The sequence below is a fragment of the Heptranchias perlo genome, chromosome 7, assembly GCF_035084215.1.
Source record: "Heptranchias perlo isolate sHepPer1 chromosome 7, sHepPer1.hap1, whole genome shotgun sequence".
Lineage (NCBI taxonomy): Eukaryota > Metazoa > Chordata > Chondrichthyes > Hexanchiformes > Hexanchidae > Heptranchias > Heptranchias perlo.
The window spans coordinates 3,230,336-3,250,286 of record NC_090331.1 but is presented as its reverse complement, the minus strand read 5'-3'; the positions used below and the strand labels follow the sequence as shown (position 1 = coordinate 3,250,286).

Genomic DNA, 19,951 nt, shown 5'->3' with positions numbered 1-19,951 from the left:
GAGGGTGGGGTCCCTCTCTATTGGAGGGTGGGGTCCCTCTCTATTGGAGGGTGGGGTCCCTCTCTATTGGAGGGTGGGGTCCCTCTCTATTGGAGGGTGGGGTCCCTCTCTATTGGAGGGTGGGGTCCCTCTCTATTGGAGGGTGGGGTCTCTCTCTATTGGAGGGTAGGGTCTCTCTCTCTCCCTCTCACTATTGGAGGATGGGGTCTCTCTCTCTCACTATTGGAGGGGGTGAGGTCTCTCTCTCTCTCTCTCTCTGTCTCACTATTGGAGGGTGGGGTCTCTCTCTCTCACTGTTGGAGGGTGGGGTCTCTCTCTCTCACTGTTGGAGGGTGGGGTCTCTCTGACTATTGGAGGGTGGGGTCTCTCACTATTGGAGGGTGGGGTCTCTCTCTCTCTGTCTCACTATTGGAGGGTGGGGTCTCTCTCTCTCACTATTGGAGGGTGGGGTCTCTCTCTCTCTCACTATTGGAGGATGGGGTCTCTCTCTCTCACTCTCACTATTGGAGGATGGGGTCTCTCTCACTATTGGAGGGTGGGGTCTCTCTCTCACTATTGGAGGGTGGGGTCTCTCTCTCTCACTATTGGAGGGGGTGAGGTCTCTCTCTCTCTCTCTGTCTCACTATTGGAGGGTGGGTGTCTCTCTCTCTCTCACTATTGGAGGCTGGGTCTCTCTCTCTCACTATTGGAGGGTAGAGTCTCTCTCTCTCTCTCTCTCTCTCTCACTATTGGAGGGTAGGTTCTCTCTCTCTCACTATTGGAGGCTGGGTCTCTCTCTCTCACTATTGGAGACCTGATGTGGAGATGCCGGTGATGGACTGGGGTTGACAATTGTAAACAATTTTACAACACCAAGTTATAGTCCAGCAATTTTATTTTAAATTCACAAGCTTTCGGAGACTTCCTCCTTCCTGAGGAAGGAGGAAGTCTCCGAAAGCTTGTGAATTTAAAATAAAATTGCTGGACTATAACTTGGTGTTGTAAAATTGTTTACAATTCACTATTGGAGGGTAGAGTCTCTCTCTCTCTCTCTCTCTCTCACTATTGGAGGGTAGAGTCTCTCTCTCTCTCTCTCTCTCTCTCACTGTTGGGAGGTGGGGTCTCTCTGACTGTTGGAGGGTAGGGTCTCTCACTATTGGAGGGTGGGGTCTCTCTCTCTCTCTTACTATTGGAGGATGGGGTCTCTCTCTCTCTCTTACTATTAGAGGATGGGGTCTCTCTCTCTCACTCTCACTATTGGAGGGTGGGGTCTCTCTCTCTCACTATTGAAGGGTGGGATCTCTGTCTCTCTCTCTCTCTCACTATTGGAGGGTGGAGTCTCTCTCTCTCTGTTGGAGGGTGGGGTCTCTCTCTGTTGGAGGGTGGGGTCTCTCTCTGTTGGAGGGTGGGGTCTCTCTCTCTGTTGGAGGGTGGGGTCTCTCTCTCTCTCACTGGAGGGTGGGGTCTCTCTGTTGGAGGGTGGGGTCTCTCTTGAGGGTGGGGTCTCTTTCTCTCTCAATGTTGGAGGGTGAGGTCTCTCTGTTGGAGGGTGGGGTCTCTCTCTCCCTCTGTTGGAGGGTGGGGTCTCTCTCTCTCTGTTGGAGGGTGGGGTCTCTCTCTCTCTCTCTGTCGGAGGGTGGGGTCTTTCCCTCTCTCTCTGTCGGAGGGTGGGGTCTCTCCCTCTCTCTCTGTTGGAGGGTGGGGTCTCTCTCTCTCTCTCTGTTGGAGGGTGGGGTCTCTCTCTCTCTCTCTGTTGGAGGGTGGGGTCTCTCTTTCTCTGTTGGAGGGTGGGATCTCTCGCTCTCTCTGTTGGAGGGTGGGGTCTCTCCCTCTCTCTCTGTTGGAGGGTGGGGTCTCTCTCTGTTGGAGGGTAGGTTTTCTCTCTCTCTCACTATTGGAGGATGGGTCTCTCTCTCTCTCACTATTGGAGGGTAGAGTCTCTCTCACTATTGGAGGGTGGGGTCTTTCTCTCTCTCACTATTGGAGGGTGGGGTCTCTGTCTCACTGTTGGAGGGTGGGGTTTCTCTCTCACTGTTGGAGGGTGGAGTCTCTCTCTCTGTTGGAGGGTGGGGTCTCTCTCTCTCTCTCTGTTGGAGGGTGGGCTCTCTCTCTCTCACTGTTGGAGGGTGGGGTCTCTCTCTCTCTCACTCTCTCTCTGTTGGAGGGTAGGGTCTCTCTCTCACTGTTGGAGGGTTGGGTCTCTCTCTCTCTCGGTTGGAGGGTGGGGTCTCTCTCTCTCTCGGTTGGAGGATGGGGTCTCTGTCTCACTGTTGGAGGGGGGGTTCTCGCTCTCTCTCTCTCTCACTGGAGGGTGGGGTCGCTCTCTCTCTCTCTCACTGTTAGAGGGTGGGGTCTCTCTGTTGGCGGGTGGCATCACTCTCACGCTCTCTGTTGGAGGGTGGGGTCTCTCTCTCTGTTGGAGGGTGGGGTCTTGCTCTCTCTGTTGGAGGGTGGGGGTCTCTCTCTCTCTGTTGGAGGGTGGGGTCTCTCCCTCTCTCTCTGTTGGAGGGTGGGGTCTCTCTCTCTCTCTCTCTCTGTTGGAGGGTGGGGTCTCTCTTTCTCTCTGTTGGAAAGTGGGGTCTCTCTCTTTCTCTCTCGGAGGGTGGGGTCTCTCTCTGTTGGAGGGTGGGGTCTCTCTTTCTCTCTCTCTTGGAGGGTGGGGTCTCTCTCTCTCTGTTGGAGGGTGGGGTCTCTCCCTCGCTCTCTCTGTTGGAGGGTAGGGTCTCTCTCTCTCTGTTGGAGGGTGGGGTCTCTCTCTCACTCTCTCTGTTGGAGGGTGGGGTCTCTCTCTCTGTTGGAGGGTGGGGCCTTTCTCTCTCTCTCTCTCTCTGTTGGAGGGTAGGGTCTCTGTTGGAGGGTGGGGTCTCTCTCTCTCTCTCTCTCTCTGTTGGAGGGTGGGGTCTCTTCCTTGCCTTTGGACATAGGATCTCTCCCTTGCTGCACTCTGCGTCCAGTTGACCTATGAGAGGCCAAGGGAACGGTAAAGGATGATTTGTAATTACTATTAAACTGAGTCAGATTGACATTGACGGCTTTACGGTCCGAGCACAGAGAGAACGACCCGAGGCGGTTAAGGCAGTCACAGGGGCTCCATGGAGAATTGTACCTGATCACTTTCCCCCAGTAATTAGAGGTTGATTGAGGAGCCTCAAGGACCTGAGAATCAGGAGGGTGGGCTGTCCATTGGAGGGGTGTGGTACTGCATTGTAACACAACAATTTAGTCTTGTCATCTACGATGATTGAAGTGACCGCCTCGGTCCAATTAAACCAGGGTCCGTGACAGGCAAGTCCTAGGGGAGAGGGATAGATAAACAAGAGCAGACTGAGGAGTCAATGTGAGGTTTGTGGGGAGAGGAGGAAGAGTCAGACTAACCACATGATAGATGTTTGTTTATTGATACAGTATATCTGGAGAAGGATAGAAAGAGTGAACGCCTGGTGGAGGGGAGGATCCACATTTATTCCTCTGCAGTCCAGTTACAGATTTGAACATTTCGTTGCCCTATTTCTTTCCAGAATCTTCTGTTTACATCAGAGAGCCGTTGGGAAGCAATATGGCCTGCTCCTGCTCACACTGAGAATTCATACCTTCCACTTTGCGTAAATTTGAGCTCATCCCAAACTCTGCTGTCCGTATCCTAACTCGCACCAAGCCCTGTTCACCCATCACCCCCTGTGCTCGCTGACCTACATCGGCTCCCGGTCTGGGAATGCCTCGATTTTAAAATTCTCATCCTCGTGTTCAAATCCCTCCATGGCCCTCGCCCCTCCCTATCTCAGTAACCTCCCACAACCCTCCGAGATCTCTGCTCTGCTCTAATTCTGGGCTCTTGTCCATCTCCACTCCCTTTGCTCCACCATTGGCGGCCGTGCCTTCAGCTGCCGAAGCCCTAAGCTCTGGAATTCCCTCCCTGTTTAGCTCACTCTCTTCCTTTAAGACGCTCCTTAAAACCTACGTCTTTGACCAAACTTTTGGTCACCTATCCTAATATCTCCTTATGTGACTCGGTGTCAAATTTTTGTTTGATAATTGTTCCTACGAAGCGCCTTGGGACGTTTCACTATGTTAAAGGCGCTATACAAATGCAAATTGTTGCTTGTCCGAAGGGGCGGGCTCAGCAATAGAGCAAGTGCACGAGTGAGATATTCTAACCCTGGGATGGGCCTGGATCAACACTTTAATCCGGGCCCACAGACTTCCCCCTCACAGGGAAATTATTCCGAGTACTCCTGCCCGCCCAAACCTTTGACAGTTGGATTCGAAGCAACCTTATCTTCTAAAGCCGGTCTTTCCCTGGAGCTCTGAGGCCTTTTCCGGGCACCACGACTCTCCAGCTCCCGGCCGCGTGCTGTGGAGTTCGGTTTGCACCTCTCCCCCGTTCATCCTCCAGTCACAGCTTGTCTTGTTTCCCGCTCTCTCCGGCCGCTCGTGTTTTTCCCGTTGAGGTTTGATTGCTGGAGCTTGGGCCCGTCCTTCAGTCACCTTCACTCACTCTGCAGCAGGGCCTCTCGCTGCTCTTTGCAGTTAAACACTGTTTACATCATAAAAGACAAAGCAGGGAAATGGGAAACCAGAGGGGGTTTGAGGGGGGGAGGTCCCGCCACACCCTGGAATTAAAGGAGCAAAACAGGTAGGCTGAAAAAATAGAGAGCTGGGAAAAAAATCAAAAGCTGGTGAGTGAAGGGATGAGGAGGTGGTGACCAAATCCAGGGCCCACTCACACCAAGAGACCAAATCCAGGGCCCACTCACACCGAGAGACCAAATCCAGGGACACTCACACCGAGAGACCAAATCCAGGGACACTCACACCGAGAGACCAAATCCAGGGACACTCACACCGAGAGACCAAATCCAGGGACACTCACACCGAGAGACCAAATCCAGGGACACTCACACCGAGAGACCAAATCCAGGGACACTCACACCGAGAGACCAAATCCAGGGACACTCACACCGAGAGACCAAATCCAGGGCCCACTCACACCGAGAGACCAAATCCAGGGACACTCACACCGAGAGACCAAATCCAGGGCCCACTCACACCGAGAGACCAAATCCAGGGCCCACTCACACCGAGAGACCAAATCCAGGGACACTCACACCGAGAGACCAAATCCAGGGACACTCACACCGAGAGACCAAATCCAGGGACACTCACACCGAGAGACCAAATCCAGGGACACTCACACCGAGAGACCAAATCCAGGGACACTCACACCGAGAGACCAAATCCAGGGACACTCACACCGAGAGACCAAATCCAGGGACACTCACACCGAGAGACCAAATCCAGGGACACTCACACCGAGAGACCAAATCCAGGGAACACTCACACCGAGAGACCAAATCCAGGGACACTCACACCGAGAGACCAAATCCAGGGACACTCACACCAAGAGACCAAATCCAGGGCCCACTCACACCGAGAGACCAAATCCAGGGACACTCACACCGAGAGACCAAATCCAGGAACACTCACACCGAGAGACCAAATCCAGGGACACTCACACCGAGAGACCAAATCCAGGGACACTCACACCGAGAGACCAAATCCAGGGACACTCACACCGAGAGACAAAAACGTCCCAAGCTGCTTCACAGGAGTGATTTTCAAACAAAATTTGATCCCGAGCCACATCGTGGCAGGTTTTCAGTGTAATATCAGTGCAGTCACAGTGTAATAACATTAGGCCAGAATTTACTGTAAACGGCGAATGATCTGCACCCTCCGTTCATTCGTCTTGTCCTTGCCCATAGACTTTCCGTGAGGTTTTACACGGCAAGTTACTGTCAGCGGGACAGCCAGTCAGCGCGGTGCTCTCTACAGGGCATCTGGGACCTGTGTGAACAGGACAAGCAACTGGGTATCTCCTTAACCAATCAGATTGAGGAATGGTTAATACCAGTGCAGAGACTGAACCAGGAAGTGTAAGTTGGAATCGTGAATTCAATGTCAAATCAGGGACAGTAAGGGAGAGAACGATTGGATTAAGAGGGAGAGAGAAAAGAGACAGAAAGAAAAGGTTATTCACGTTTAAAAAAAATCTCCAACAACAATTAAAATCTATGGGAATGAGACTCCACACTTGTAAAGGTTAATTCTCTGGGCCAGAGAGGTTGTTTGGCAGTAATTAAGACTTACCACGCCGTTAAAAGGTACTTAGACTGAAAAGGACACGGCCTGACTTTCAGTGGCGAGTTTAGTTCATATCAACCGCCCAAAACAGGAACTTCACGCCGTTCAATGTGTTTAACTGGTGAGCAGACAGCGAGATGCCTTTCTCGTGAGTCTGACGGGGTGAGCAGCACATCTCGGACAGAAACTTACAGATCTTGGCGTTTCACTGCGCCTCTGCCCTCGCCTGAAGTTGCTGTGTGATTTGTGGATAAATAACGGTAATCGCTGTTAGTCTCACCATGACTTTGACAGTAAATTCTGGCCCAATGTGTCAGTGTAATATCCGTGCAGTAACAGTGTAAAATCAGTGCAGTGACAGTGTAGTGACAACAGTAACAGTGTAATATCAGTGCAGTAACAACAGTAAGAGCACCACCAGACCAGGAAGAGTGTAAAATCAGTGCAGGAACCATGTAATAGTGTAATAACCATTGGCAGGAATATCATTGGAGCTGCTCCTGTTCTGCCACCGTCACATTGTTGGAAGTGCAGGGGAATCCCCAGTTCCGTGGTGAACGGGGTCTCCGGTGGAGTGCGGGGGAATCCCCAGTTCCGTGGCGAACGGGGTCTCCGGTGGAGTGCGGGGGAATCCCCAGTTCCGTGGTGAACGGGGTCTCCGGTGGAGTGCGGGGGAATCCCCAGTTCCGCGGTGAACGGGGTCTCCGGTGGAGTGCGGGGGAATCCCCAGTTCCGCGGTGAACGGGGTCTCCGGTGGAGTGCGGCGGAATCCCCAGTTCCGTGGTCTCCAGTGAAGAGAAGGCAGCGGAGAGGGAACATCTGTGAGCAACTTCCTGGACTGGTATTCACCAGTACCTGACTGCTCATCTTACAGTTCAGTGAGTGACTGGAGGGAGGGAAGGCCTCAGGGAAAGTGTGCCAGAGTTGACTTAGAGTTTAATCCTCATTAAACCAGGGATTGTTGGCTGTGAGCTCAGACTGGGATTTGCCTGCCTGTCTGACCAGAACTGTTTGCTTATTCCCTTCTGGAGTTGTTTGAGACAGACATGACATCACAGAGCACAGGGCAAAAAAAGAAGTGTTTTTTTAAAATTGGGAATCCGAGACGATGCGAAGCATTGGGCAGGTTGGGATTCAAAAGCCCGTAGATTGTGGGAAGACAGAGGGAGGGGAGGAGTCCCACAGTTTTAAGGTCTCGAGAATGAGTTGGAGAGGGAGACAGTGCGATCGGTCTTTCAACACAGTGACGATGCAGTGCCGCTCTGTCGGAGGGTCAGTACTGAGGGAGCGCTGCACTGTCGGAGGGTCAGTACTGAGGGAGCGCTGCACTGTCGGAGGGTCAGTACTGAGGGAGCGCTGCACTGTCGGAGGGTCAGTACTGAGGGAGTGCTGCACTGTCGGAGGTGCCGTCTTTCAGATGAGACGTTAAACCGAGGCCTCACCTGCCCTCTCTGGGATGTAAAAGATCCCATCGCCACTATTTCAAAGAAGAGAGTTCCCCTTGGTGTCCTGGCCAATATTTATCCTTCAACCAACATCACTAAAAACAGATTAACCAGTCATTATCTCATTGCTGTTTGTGGGACCTTGCTGTGCATAAATTCACACTCCCTCAGTACTACACTGAAGTACCAGCCTGGATTATATGCTCAAGTCTGTGGAGTGGGCTTAAACCCATGACTTTTGGACTTAGAGGCGAGAGTGCTGCCCACTGAGCCACAGCTGACACCTTGTTAATCTGTCTGGCTTGTTCCTTTCTTTCCCAAGATTGCTGACTCTTGCTTGGTCGGACTCAACCATGGTGCCCAATGGAGGAGAGGATATCCAAGAGGCAGTCTCTGGGCCTAGTGTGGCCAAACCTTACGGTGGCCAACCCTCTCAGATTGTTCCGAAGCAGGGTGTTGTAGGAAGGTGTTCGGATAATTTCCTAGTGGGGGAGTCCAGAAAAAGGGGCACATTAGACCAAGGCCGTTCAGGAGTGAAATCAAGAAGCATTTTTTCAGACAAAGGGTAGTGGGAATCAGGAACTCTCTCCCCCAAAAGGCTGTGGATGCTGGGGGTCAGTTGGAGCTTGCAAGGCTGAGATCGGTAGATTCTTGTTGGGCTAGGGTATCGAGGGATATGGAGCAAAGGCAGGTAAATGGGGTTGAGGTACAGCTTAGCCAGGATCTGATTGAATGGCTCAAGGGGCCGAATGGCCTCCTCCTGTTCCCATGTAACAGGATCGATGGGCTGAATGACCTCCTCCTGTTCCCATGTAACAGGGTCAATGGGCAGAATGGCCTCCTCCTGTTCCTAGTCCAGCAGAAGATCCCAGTAGAGGCTCTCACAAGCCAGTGTCTGCCCTGTGTTTTACCAGGTGCTGGACAGAGCCTCACAACAGGTGAGACTGGGCACGTCAAAGGAAGGAGCAGCTGCAGGTCCCTGTGTCCCAGCGAGTGTCTCTGGTGGACAGGTTTATTTTTGTGAGCCTGTCAGCAAGCAGTGTTTAACTGGAGAAAGTTATCACCTCTGGGAGCCCGGGATTTGGTGGAGTTTATCATTTTGACACCACTACATCCCCTCTGTGACCATGAAATAATCAGCTGTGTTTAGAATGACGGTGACCGGATTTGGGAAATTGTGGGTCAACCACGGGCAATTTGAGCAACAGAAATGAGTGGTGATGTCAGCCTCAGGAGGGTCGAACTCAGTTCACAGACGGCCCAATAGTTCCTCCGTGTGTTTAGACAAGGACACACTGTCCATTACGCACTGCCGCAATACTGCCTGAGTCCAGAATTCTAACACTGCATGGCTTTAAACTACACTGTCTGATTTTTTTACTTTTCCTTAATTCCCCTGTCTCTCTCTGTCTGTCCCTCTCTCTGCCTCTCTGTCTCTGTCTGTCTCTGTCTCTCCCTCTCTGTCTCTCTCTCTCTCTCTCTCTGTCTCTCTCTCTGCCTCTCGCTTTCTCTCGCTCTCTCTCTGTCCCTCTCTCGCTATCTCCCCCTCTCTCTGCTGTCTCCCCCCTCTCGCTGTCTCTCCCCGTCTCTGTAGCCCTCTGTCTCTGTCTCTTTCACTGCCTCTCTCTGTCCCTGTCTATTTCTCTGTGTCTCCCTCTGTCTGTCTGTCTCTCTCTCTATTTTTCTTACTTCTTTCCTCTCTTTCTGCCTCTCGCTGCCTCTGCCCCTCGATGACTCTGCCCCTTTGCCTGTCTCTGCCCTTCTGCCTGTCTCTGCCCTTTTGCCTGTCTCTCTCTCTCTGCCTGTCTCTCTCTCTCCCCCTTTGTCTGTCTCTCTCTCTGTCTGCCTGTCTCCCTCTCCATCTCTCGCTCTCTTTAGCAGCTGCACTATAAATAACTCCCCTTTTTTAGCTTCCTGCAATATTTCTTTTAATTTCCTACTTACCAAAGTGTCAGTGAGGATAAGGGGAGGAGGGCAATTTGGAGAGAACAAGACCGGAGAGTTCAGGGGACAGATACCGTGCCTGCTATGTACTCTACAGCTGAGACATTGTTCAGGTAGGAAGTGTGGAGTTCCTCGAGTCTGCATTTCAGTTGCTGTTGGGTCAATTATTTTCTTCCCTGATTTGTGTCTCCATCACCTCCCAGCTTGATGGTGATTTTAGATACATCTCTCTTAAGCCCAGTGTGTTCCCTGAGTGCCCTCTACTTGTCCCCTTTTAATAAACATCGGTGAATGTTAGTCAAACACACTCCTTCTTTGTTGAGACCGAGTGTTGTGGGCTGTAAGGGCAGGCTGGGGGATGACTGGCTGACGGCCCAGGCAGTGATCTGTTTCTGAGACACAATGACAGTAATGTCTGACGATTTTAATGGGCACAGTTACTCAGAGTTCAGACCCCCCCGGGCAATGGAGGACAGTGTCACGAACGGTCAGCGTGGTTCCATTGAGGCCGACAGCGGTTTGGACCAGCGAGCGAAGCCCCATCGTCCGAATTGGGACACAGATAACAGCACCCCCTCTCGCACCATCACTCAACATCGAGTTAGGGCACCAGGTGACGGACCCAGTCCCACAGGGCACCAGGTCCCTCATTTCCTCAGTATCATTGTACCCCAGTGAGAGTCAGTGCCTGTGGAACTGTACCCCAGTGAGAGTCAGTGCCTGTGGAACTGTACCCCAGTGAGAGTCAGTGCCTGTGGAACTGTACCCCAGTGAGAGTCAGTGTCTGTGGAACTGTACCCCAGTGAGAGTCAGTGTCTGTGGAACTGTACCCCAGTGAGAGTCAGTGCCTGTGGAACTGTACCCCAGTGAGAGTCAGTGCCTGTGGAACTGTACCCCAGTGAGAGTCAGTGTCTGTGGAACTGTACCCCAGTGAGAGTCAGTGTCTGTGGAACTGTACCCCAGTGAGAGTCAGTGTCTGTGGAACTGTACCTCAGTGAGAGTCAGTGTCTGTGGAACTGTACCCCAGTGAGAGTCAGTGTCTGTGGAACTGTACCCCAGTGAGAGTCAGTGTGTGTGGAACTGTACCTCAGTGAGAGTCAGTGTCTGTGGAACTGTACCCCAGTGAGAGTTTGTGTCTGTGGAACTGTACCCCAGTGAGAGTCAGTGTCTGTGGAACTGTACCCCAGTGAGAGTCAGTGTCTTTGGAACTGTCCCCCAGTGAGAGTCAGTGTCTGTGGAACTGTACCCCAGTGAGAGTCAGTGTCTGTGGAACTGTACCCCAGTGAGAGTCAGTGTCTGTGGAACTGTACCCCAGTGAGAGTCAGTGCCTGTGGAACTGTACCCCAGTGAGAGTCAGTGTCTGTGGAACTGTACCCCAGTGAGAGTCAGTGTCTTTGGAACTGTCCCCCAGTGAGAGTCAGTGTCTGTGGAACTGTACCCCAGTGAGAGTCAGTGTCTGTGGAACTGTACCCCAGTGAGAGTCAGTGTCTGTGGAACTGTACCCCAGTGAGAGTCAGTGCCTGTGGAACTGTACCCCAGTGAGAGTCAGTGTCTGTGGAACTGTACCCCAGTGAGAGTCAGTGTGTGTGGAACTGTACCCCAGTGAGAGTCAGTGTGTGTGGAACTGTACCTCAGTGAGAGTCAGTGTCTGTGGAACTGTACCCCAGTGAGAGTCAGTGTGTGTGGAACTGTACCTCAGTGAGAGTCAGTGTCTGTGGAACTGTACCCCAGTGAGAGTTTGTGTCTGTGGAACTGTACCCCAGTGAGAGTCAGTGTCTGTGGAACTGTACCCCAGTGAGAGTCAGTGTCTGTGGAACTGTACCCCAGTGAGAGTTTGTGTCTGTGGAACTGTACCCCAGTGAGAGCCAGTGTCTGTGGAACTGTACCTCAATGAGAGTCGGTGCTTTCAGGGAGGGGGGAGGGTGAAATTGACATGATGATATAAATATTACTGTCAGCCGATATTTGAATCTGATTGTTTGTTTCCTTTGTCCACCGTTAGCCTGAAGATCGCGAAGCCTCAAACTGCCACACCTTCAAAGCAAAGACCTTCAAGAAACTGAAACCGTGTGCTGTCTGCAAGCAGATAATTACCAAGGATGGAACCGCATGCCGCGGTGAGTCATGGGCCATTTAATTCAATTTTACGGCTATGTTCCCTTATGACTGTGTGCGTCTATCTCTCTCTCTGTGTCTGTCTGCCCGTCTCTTACGATGTGTGTGGGTCTCTTCTGTCTGTCTATGTGTTGGTCTCTCTCTATTTGTGTGTGTATCTGTGCGTGTGTGTCTGTTTGTGTCTCTCCCTCTTTCTCTGTCTTTGTGTCTCTGTCTATGTGTGTATCTGTATGTGTGTGTCTCTGTTTCTCTCTTTTTCTCTCTCTCTCTCTCTCTCTTTCTCCCTCTTCCTGTCTGTCTCTCTCTGTCTCCCTTTCTCTCTCTCACTCTCTGTTAATGTGTTTGTCTCTGTCTCCCTATCTATGTCTCTGTCTCTCTCTATCCCTCTCTCTGTCTTTCTGAACATAAGAACATAAGAAATAGGAGCAGGAGTAGGCCATCTGGCCCCTCGAGCCTGCTCCACCATTCAACAAGATCATGGCTGATCTTCTACCTCTACACCATTTTCCTGCACTATCCCCATATCCCTTGATGCCTTTAATAGAAATCTATCGATCTCTGTTTTGAATGTACTCAATGACTGAGCCTCCACAGCCCTCTGGGGTAGAGAATTCCAAAGGTTCACCACCCTCTGAATGAAGAAATTTCTCCTCATCTCAGTCCTAAATGGCCGACCCCCTTATTCTGAGACTGTGACCCCTGGTTCTAGATTCCCCAGCCAGGGGAAACATCCTCCCAGCATCTACCCTGTCGAGCCCTGTAAGAATCTCGTATGTTCCAATGAGATCACCTCTCATTCTTCTAAACTCTAGAGAATACAGGCCTCATCGACTCAATCTCTCCTCATACGACAATCCTGCCATCCCAGGAATCAGTCTGGTGAACCTTTGCTGCACTCCCTCTATGGCAAGTATATCCTTTCTTAGGTAAGAAGACCAAAATTGTACACAATATTCCAGGTACGATCTCACCAAGGCCCTGTATAATTGCAGTAAGACATCCTTGCTCCTGTACTCAAATCCTCTTGTAATAAAGGCCAACATACCATTTGTCTTCTTAATTGCTTGTTGCACCTGCATGTTTGCTTTCAGTGACTCGTGTACAAGGACACCCAGGTCCCTTTGAACATCAACATTTCCCAATCTCTCACCATTTAAAAAATACTCTGCATTTCTGTTTTTCCCACCAAAGTGGATAACTTCACATTTTTCCACATTATATTATAGAATCATAGAATCATAGAAGTTACAACATGGAAACAGGCCCTTCGGCCCAACATGTCCATGTCGCCCAGTTTATACCACTAAGCTAGTCCCAATTGCCTGCACTTGGCCCATATCCCTCTATACCCATCTTACCCATGTAACTGTCCAAATGCTTTTTAAAAGACAAAATTGTACCCGCCTCTACTACTGCCTCTGGCAGCTCGTTCCAGACACTCACCACCCTTTGAGTGAAAAAATTGCCCCTCTGGACCCTTTTGTATCTCTCCCCTCTCACCTTAAATCTATGCCCCCTCGTTATAGACTCCCCTACCTTTGGGAAAAGATTTTGACTATCGACCTTATCTATGCCCCTCATTATTTTATAGACTTCTATAAGATCACCCCTTAACCTCCTACTCTCCAGGGAAAAAAGTCCCAGTCTGTCTAACCTCTCCCTGTAAGTCAAACCATCAAGTCCCGGTAGCATCCTAGTAAATCTTTTCTGCACTCTTTCTAGTTTAATAATATCCTTTCTATAATAGGGTGACCAGAACTGTACACAGTACTCCAAGTGTGGCCTCACCAATGCCTTGTACAACTTCAACAAGACAGCCCAACTCCTGCATTCAATGTTCTGACCAATGAAACCAAGCATGCCGAATGCCTTCTTCACCACCCTATCCACCTGTGACTCCACTTTCAAGGAGCTATGAACCTGTACTCCTAGATCTCTTTGTTCTATAACTCTCCCCAACGCCCTACCATTAACGGAGTAGGTCCTGGCCCGATTCGATCTCCCAAAATGCATCACCTCACATTTATCTAAATTAAACTCCATCTGCCATTCATCAGCCAACTGGCCCAAACTGGCCTGTAGATCCTGTCCCTCAGAATACCCTCTAACAACTTACCCACTACAGATGTCAGGCTCACTGGTCTGTAGTTCCCAGGCTTTTCCCTGCCGCCCTTCTTAAACAAAGGCACAACATTTGCTACCCTCCAATCTTCAGGCACCTCACCTGTAGCGGTGGATGATTCAAATATCTCTGCTAGGGGACCCGCAATTTCCTCCCTAACCTCCCATAACGTCCTGGGATACATTTCATCAGGTCCCGGAGATTTATCTACCTTGATGCGCGTTAAGACTTCCAGCACCTCCCTCTCTGTAATATGTACACTCCTCAAGACATCACTATTTATTTCCCCAAGTACCCTAACATCCATGCCTTTCTCAACCGTAAATACCGATGTGAAATATTCATTCAGGATCTCACCCATCTCTTGTGGTTCTGCACATAGATGACCTTGTTGATCCTTAAGAGGCCCTACTCTCTCCCTAGTTACCCTTTTGCCCTTTATGTATTTGTAGAAGCTCTTTGGATTCACCTTTGCCTGATCTGCCAAAGCAATCTCATATCCCCTTTTTGCCCTCCTGATTTCTCTCTTAACTCTACTCCGGCAATCTCTATACTCTTCAAGGGATCCACTTGATCCCAGCTGCCTATGCATGTCATATGCCTCCTTCTTCTTTTTGACTAGTGCCTCAATCTCCCGAGTCATCCAAGGTTCCCTACTTCTACCAGCCTTGCCCTTCACTTTATAAGGAATGTGCTTACCCTGAACCCTGGTTAACACACTTTTGAAAGCCTCCCACTTACCAGACGTCCCTTTGCCTGCCAACAGACTCTCCCAATCAACTTCTGAAAGTTCCTGTCTAATACCATCAAAATTGGCCTTTCCCCAATTTAGAATTTTAACTTTTGGGCCAGACCTATCCTTCTCCATAGCTATCTTAAAACTAATGGAATTATGATCACTGGTCCCAAAGTGATCCCTCACCAACACTTCTGTCACCTGCCCTTCCTTATTTCCCAAGAGGAGGTCAAGTTTTGCCCCCTCTCTGGTCGGGCCATCCACATACTGAATGAGAAATTCCTCCTGAATACACTCAACAAATTTCTCTCCATTCCATCTGCCATGTTCTTGCCCACTCACTTAGCCTGTCTATATCCCCTTGAAGCCTCTTTGCATCCTCCTCACAACTCACATTCCCACCTAGTTTGGTGCCATCAGCAAACTTGGAAATATTACATTTTATCCCCTCATCCAAGTCATTGATATAGATTGTGAATAGCTGGAGCCCAAGCACTCTGTCTCCTTGTCTCTCTGTCTTCCTTTCTCTCTCTGTCTCTGTCTCTCTCTCTCTCTCTCTGTCTCTCTCTTTCTATCTCTCTGTCTCCCTTCTCTCCCTGGCTCTGTTCGTGTGTCTGTGTTTTGGAACGAGCTCGGAGTTACAATAGGAACCATTGGATTGTCCAAAAAATAAGTCCAAGATGTTTTGTGTTTCGTACAGGAAACTGTAGCAGTGGGGGAGGTGTAACTGTGACCGGTGGAGGTCGGTCTGTGTGACCGGTGGAGGTCAGACTGTGTGACCGGTGGAGGTCAGACTGTGTGACCGGTGGAGGTCAGACTGTGTGACCGGTGGAGGTCGGGCTGTGTGACCGGTGGAGGTCGGGCTGTGTGACCGGTGGAGGTCGGGCTGTGTGACCGGTGGAGGTCGGGCTGTGTGACCGGTGGAGGTCAGACTGTGTGACCGGTGAAGGTCGGGCTGTGTGACCGGTGGAGGTCAGACTGTGTGACCGGTGGAGGTCAGACTGTGTGACCGGTGGAGGTCGGGCTGTGTGACCGGTGGAGGTCGGGCTGTGTGACCGGTGGAGGTCAGACTGTGTGACCGGTGGAGGTCGGGCTGTGTGACCGGTGGAGGTCGGGCTGTGTGACCGGTGAAGGTCGGGCTGTGTGACCGGTGGAGGTCAGACTGTGTGACCGGTGGAGGTCGGGCTGTGTGACCGGTGGAGGTCGGGCTGTGTGACCGGTGAAGGTCGGGCTGTGTGACCGGTGGAGGTCAGACTGTGTGACCGGTGGAGGTCGGGCTGTGTGACCGGTGGAGGTCGGGCTGTGTGACCGGTGGAGGTCGGGCTGTGTGACCGGTGGAGGCCGGGCTGTGTGACCGGTGGAGGTCGGGCTGTGTGACCGGTGGAGGCCGGGCTGTGTGACCGGTGAAGTTCGGATTCTATGCTGGGGGTGGGGGCAATATAACCGTGACCAGTGATGTCTGGACTCTGACCAGTGATGTCTGGTCTCTGACCAGTGATGTCTGGACTCTGACCAGTGATGTCTGGACTCTGACCAGTGATGTCTGGACTCTGACCAGTGATGTCTGGGCTCTGACCAGTGATGTCTGGATGGGGGAAAGTGAACAATAGTTTCATTTCATACCCAGCTTTGTGCTGCACCTCCATTTGATCCTGGTTATTTTTTTCTGATTCCTTCCCCTTCGATCCCACTGGCCCCGGCTCTGACCGGGGTCTGGCCCCGGCTCTGACCGGGGTCTGGCCCCGGCTCTGACTGGGGTCCGGTTTCAGTGACTCCTCCAGCCACGGGCAGATGTCTGTTCTGCGCATGTGTCTGAATGATCCACGGACAGTGAGCAGACTATTCAATTACAGGGGGCCTCGCAGCCTCCTCAGACAACAAATAAACAGGATAGATCAGGTGATTCCCTCATCCCCCCCCCCGGCTCGTCGGTAATTGAGCCTATTATTCCATCGTCAGTACTGCTGTATTTTGATGCCTGTACAAACCCCGTGTAATAACGACTCCGCCAGTGGGCTCCCATTTGCAAATGGTGTGTTGGTCTCAATTGTGATACTGTACTGCCCCCAAGTGGCAGTTTCCTGCAAATGTCAAGGATGAGAAGAGCTGCTGCAGCGAATGTGGCTCGTCCCTCCAGGACCCCCGACTGGCAGCTGACTGGCGCAAAGTTGGTGGGCATGAACATCCACAGCCCTTAAGGTATCAGCCGTGGCTCAGTGGTAGCACTCTTGCATCTGAGTGAGATTACCTGGTCATTGTCTCATTGCTGTTTGTGGGATCTTGCTGTGCGGAATTTGCCTGTTTCGTCTCCTGCATTACAGCAGTGGCTACACTTCAAAAGTGCTTCAGTGGCTGTGAAGCACTTTGAGACGTCCTGAGATTGTGAAAGGCGCGATAGAAATGCAAGTTTGTTCCTTATTTCTTGTGCAGTACATTAGAGGTGAATATAGGAACAGGAGGAGGCCATTCAGCCCCTCGAGCCTGTTCCACCATTCAATTAGATCATGGCTGATCTGTATCGTAACTCCATCTACCCACCTTGGTTCCGTAACCCTGAATACCCCCACCCAACAAAAATCTATCAATCTCAGTATTGCCATTTTCAATTGACCCCCAGCCTCAACATCCTTTTGGGGGAGAGAATTCCAGATTTCCACTCCCCTTTGTGTGAGGAAATGCTTCCTGATATCACCCCTGAAAGGCCTGGCTCTAATTTTAAGGTTATGCCCCCTTGTTCTGGACTCCCCCCACCAGAGGAAATAGTTTCTCTCTATCGACCCGATCAAATCCTTTAATCATCTTAAACACCTCGATTAGATCACCCCTTAATCTTCTAAACTCGAGGGAATACAAGCCCAGTCTGTGCAACCTGTCCTCATAATTTAACCCTTCAGCCCTGGTATAATTCTGGTGAATCTGCGCTGCCCCCCCTCCAAGGCCAATCTCTCCTTCCTGAGGTGCGGTGCCCAGAACTGAACCCAGTCTCCAGATGGGCTCTGACCAGAGCTCTGTATAACTGGAGCATCACTTCTTTTTTAAAAATTTGTTCATGGGATGTGGGCGTCGCTGGCGCATCCTCAACATTGACTCCGGACCCCATGAAATCTCATGGCATCAGGTCAAACATGGGCAAGGAAACCTCCTGCTGATTACCACCTACCGCCCTCCCTCAGCTGATGAATCAGTCCTCCTCCATGTTGAGCACCACTTGGAGGAAGCACTGAGGGTAGCAAGGGCACAAAATGTACTCTGGGTGGGGGACTTCAATGTCCATCACCAAGAGTGGCTCGGTAGCACCACTACTGACCAAGCTGGCCGAGTCCTGAAGGAAGAGCTGCCAGACTGGGCCTGCGGCAGGTGGTGAGTGAACCAACACGAGGGAAAAACTTACTTGATCTCGTCCTCACCAATCTACCTGTCGCAAATGCATCTGTCCATGACAGTATTGGTAGGAGTGACCACCGCACAGTCCTTGTGGAGATGAAGTTCCGTCTTCGCACTGAGGACACCATCCAATGTGTTGTGTGGCACTATCACTATGCTAAATGGGATAGATTCAGAACAGATCTAGCAGCTGAAAACTGGGCATCCATGAGGCGCTGTGGGCCATCAGCAGCAGCAGAATTGTATTCCAGCACAATCTGTAACCTCATGGCCCGGCATATTCCTCATTCTACCATTACCAACAAGCCAGGGGATCAACCCTGGTTCAATGAGGAGTGTGGAAGAGCATGCCAGGAGCAGCACCAGGCGTACCTAAAAATGAGGTGCCAACCTGGTGAAGCTACAACTCAGGACTACATGCATGCCAAACAGCGGAAGCAACATGCTGTAGACAGAGCTAAGCGATTTCACAACCAACGAATCAGATCAAAGCTCTGCAGTCCTGCCACATCCAGTCGTGAATGGTGGTGGACAATTAAACAACTAACAGGAGGAGGAGGCTCTGTAAACATCCCCATCCTCAATGATGGCGGAGTCCAGCACGTGAGTGCAAAAGACAAGGCTGAAGCGTTTGCAACCATTTTCAGCCAGAAGTGCCGAGTGGATGATCCATCTCAGCCTCCTCTCAATATCCCCACCATCACAGAAGCCAGTCTTCAGCCAGTTCGATTCACTCCACGTGATATCAATAAATGGCTGAGTGCACTGGATACAGCAAAGGCCATGGGCCCTGACAACATCCCAGCTGTAGTGCTGAAGACTTGTGCTCCAGAACTAGCTGCGCCTCTAGCCAAGCTGTTCCAGTACAGCTACAACACTGGTATCTACCCAACAATGTGGAAAATTGCCCAGGTATGTCCCATCCACAAAAAGCAGGACAAATCCAATCCGGCCAATTACCGCCCCATCAGTCTACTCTCAATCATCAGCAAAGTGATGGAAGGTGTCGTCGACAGTGCTATCAAGCGGCACTTACTCACCAATAACCTGCTCACCGAAGCTCAGTTTGGGTTCCGCCAGGACCACTCGGCTCCAGACCTCATTACAGCCTTGGTCCAAACATGGACAAAAGAGCTGAATTCCAGAGGTGAGGTGAGAGTGACTGCCCTTGACATCAAGGCAGCATTTGACCGAGTGTGGCACCAAGGAGCCCTAGTAAAATTGAAGTCAATGGGAACCAGGGGGAAAACTTTCCAGGGCTGGAGTCATACCAAGCACAAAGGAAGATGGTAGTGGTTGTTGGAGGCCAATCATCTCAGCCCCAGGACATTGCTGCAGGAGTTCCTCAAGGCAGTGTCCCAGGCCCAACCATCTTCAGCTGCTTCATCAATGACCTTCCCTCCATCATAAGGTCAGAAATGGGGATGTTCGCTGATGATTGCACAGTGTTCAGTTCCATTCACATCCCCTCAAATAATGAAGCAGTCTGTGCCTGCATGCAGCAAGACCTGGACAACATTCAGGCTTGGGTTGATAAGTGGTAAGTAGCATTCATGCCAGACAAGTGCCAGGCAATAACCATCTCCAACAAGAGAGAGTCTAACCACCTCCCCTTGACATTCAATGGCATTACCATCGCCGAATCCCCCACCATCAGCATCCTGGGGGTCACCATTGACCAGAAACTTAACTGGACCAGCCATATAAATACTGCGGCTACAAGAGCAGGTCAGAGGCTGGGTATTCTGTGGTGAGTGACTCACCTCCTGATTGCCCAAAGCCTTTCCACCATCTACAAGGCACAAGTCAGGAGTGTGATGGAATACTCTCCACTTGCCTGGATGAGTGCAGCTCCAACAACACTCAAGAAGCTCGACAAAGCAGCCCACTTGATTGGCACCCCATCCACCACCCTAAATATTCACTCCCTCCACCACCGGCGCACTGTGGCTGCAGTGTGTACCATCTACAGGATGCACTGCAGCAACTTGCCAAGGCTTCTTTGACAGCACCTCCCAAACCCGCGACCTCTACCACCTGGAAGGACAAGGGCAGCAGGCACATGGGAACAACACCACCTGCATG

At 51.1% G+C, this 19,951-nt stretch overlaps 1 protein-coding gene across 5 annotated transcripts in view; it reads left to right on the top strand.

The window, feature by feature from the left end:
- tns1b (tensin 1b) overlaps positions 1–19,951 on the top strand; it is a 611,533-nt gene that overhangs the window by 181,784 nt on the left and 409,798 nt on the right. For all 5 annotated transcript variants that reach the window (XM_067986941.1, XM_067986942.1, XM_067986943.1 and 2 more), the window contains exon 2: positions 11,512–11,626. In XM_067986941.1, the coding sequence (XP_067843042.1) occupies positions 11,512–11,626 (115 nt within the window). The remainder of the gene's footprint in view (positions 1–11,511; positions 11,627–19,951) is intronic.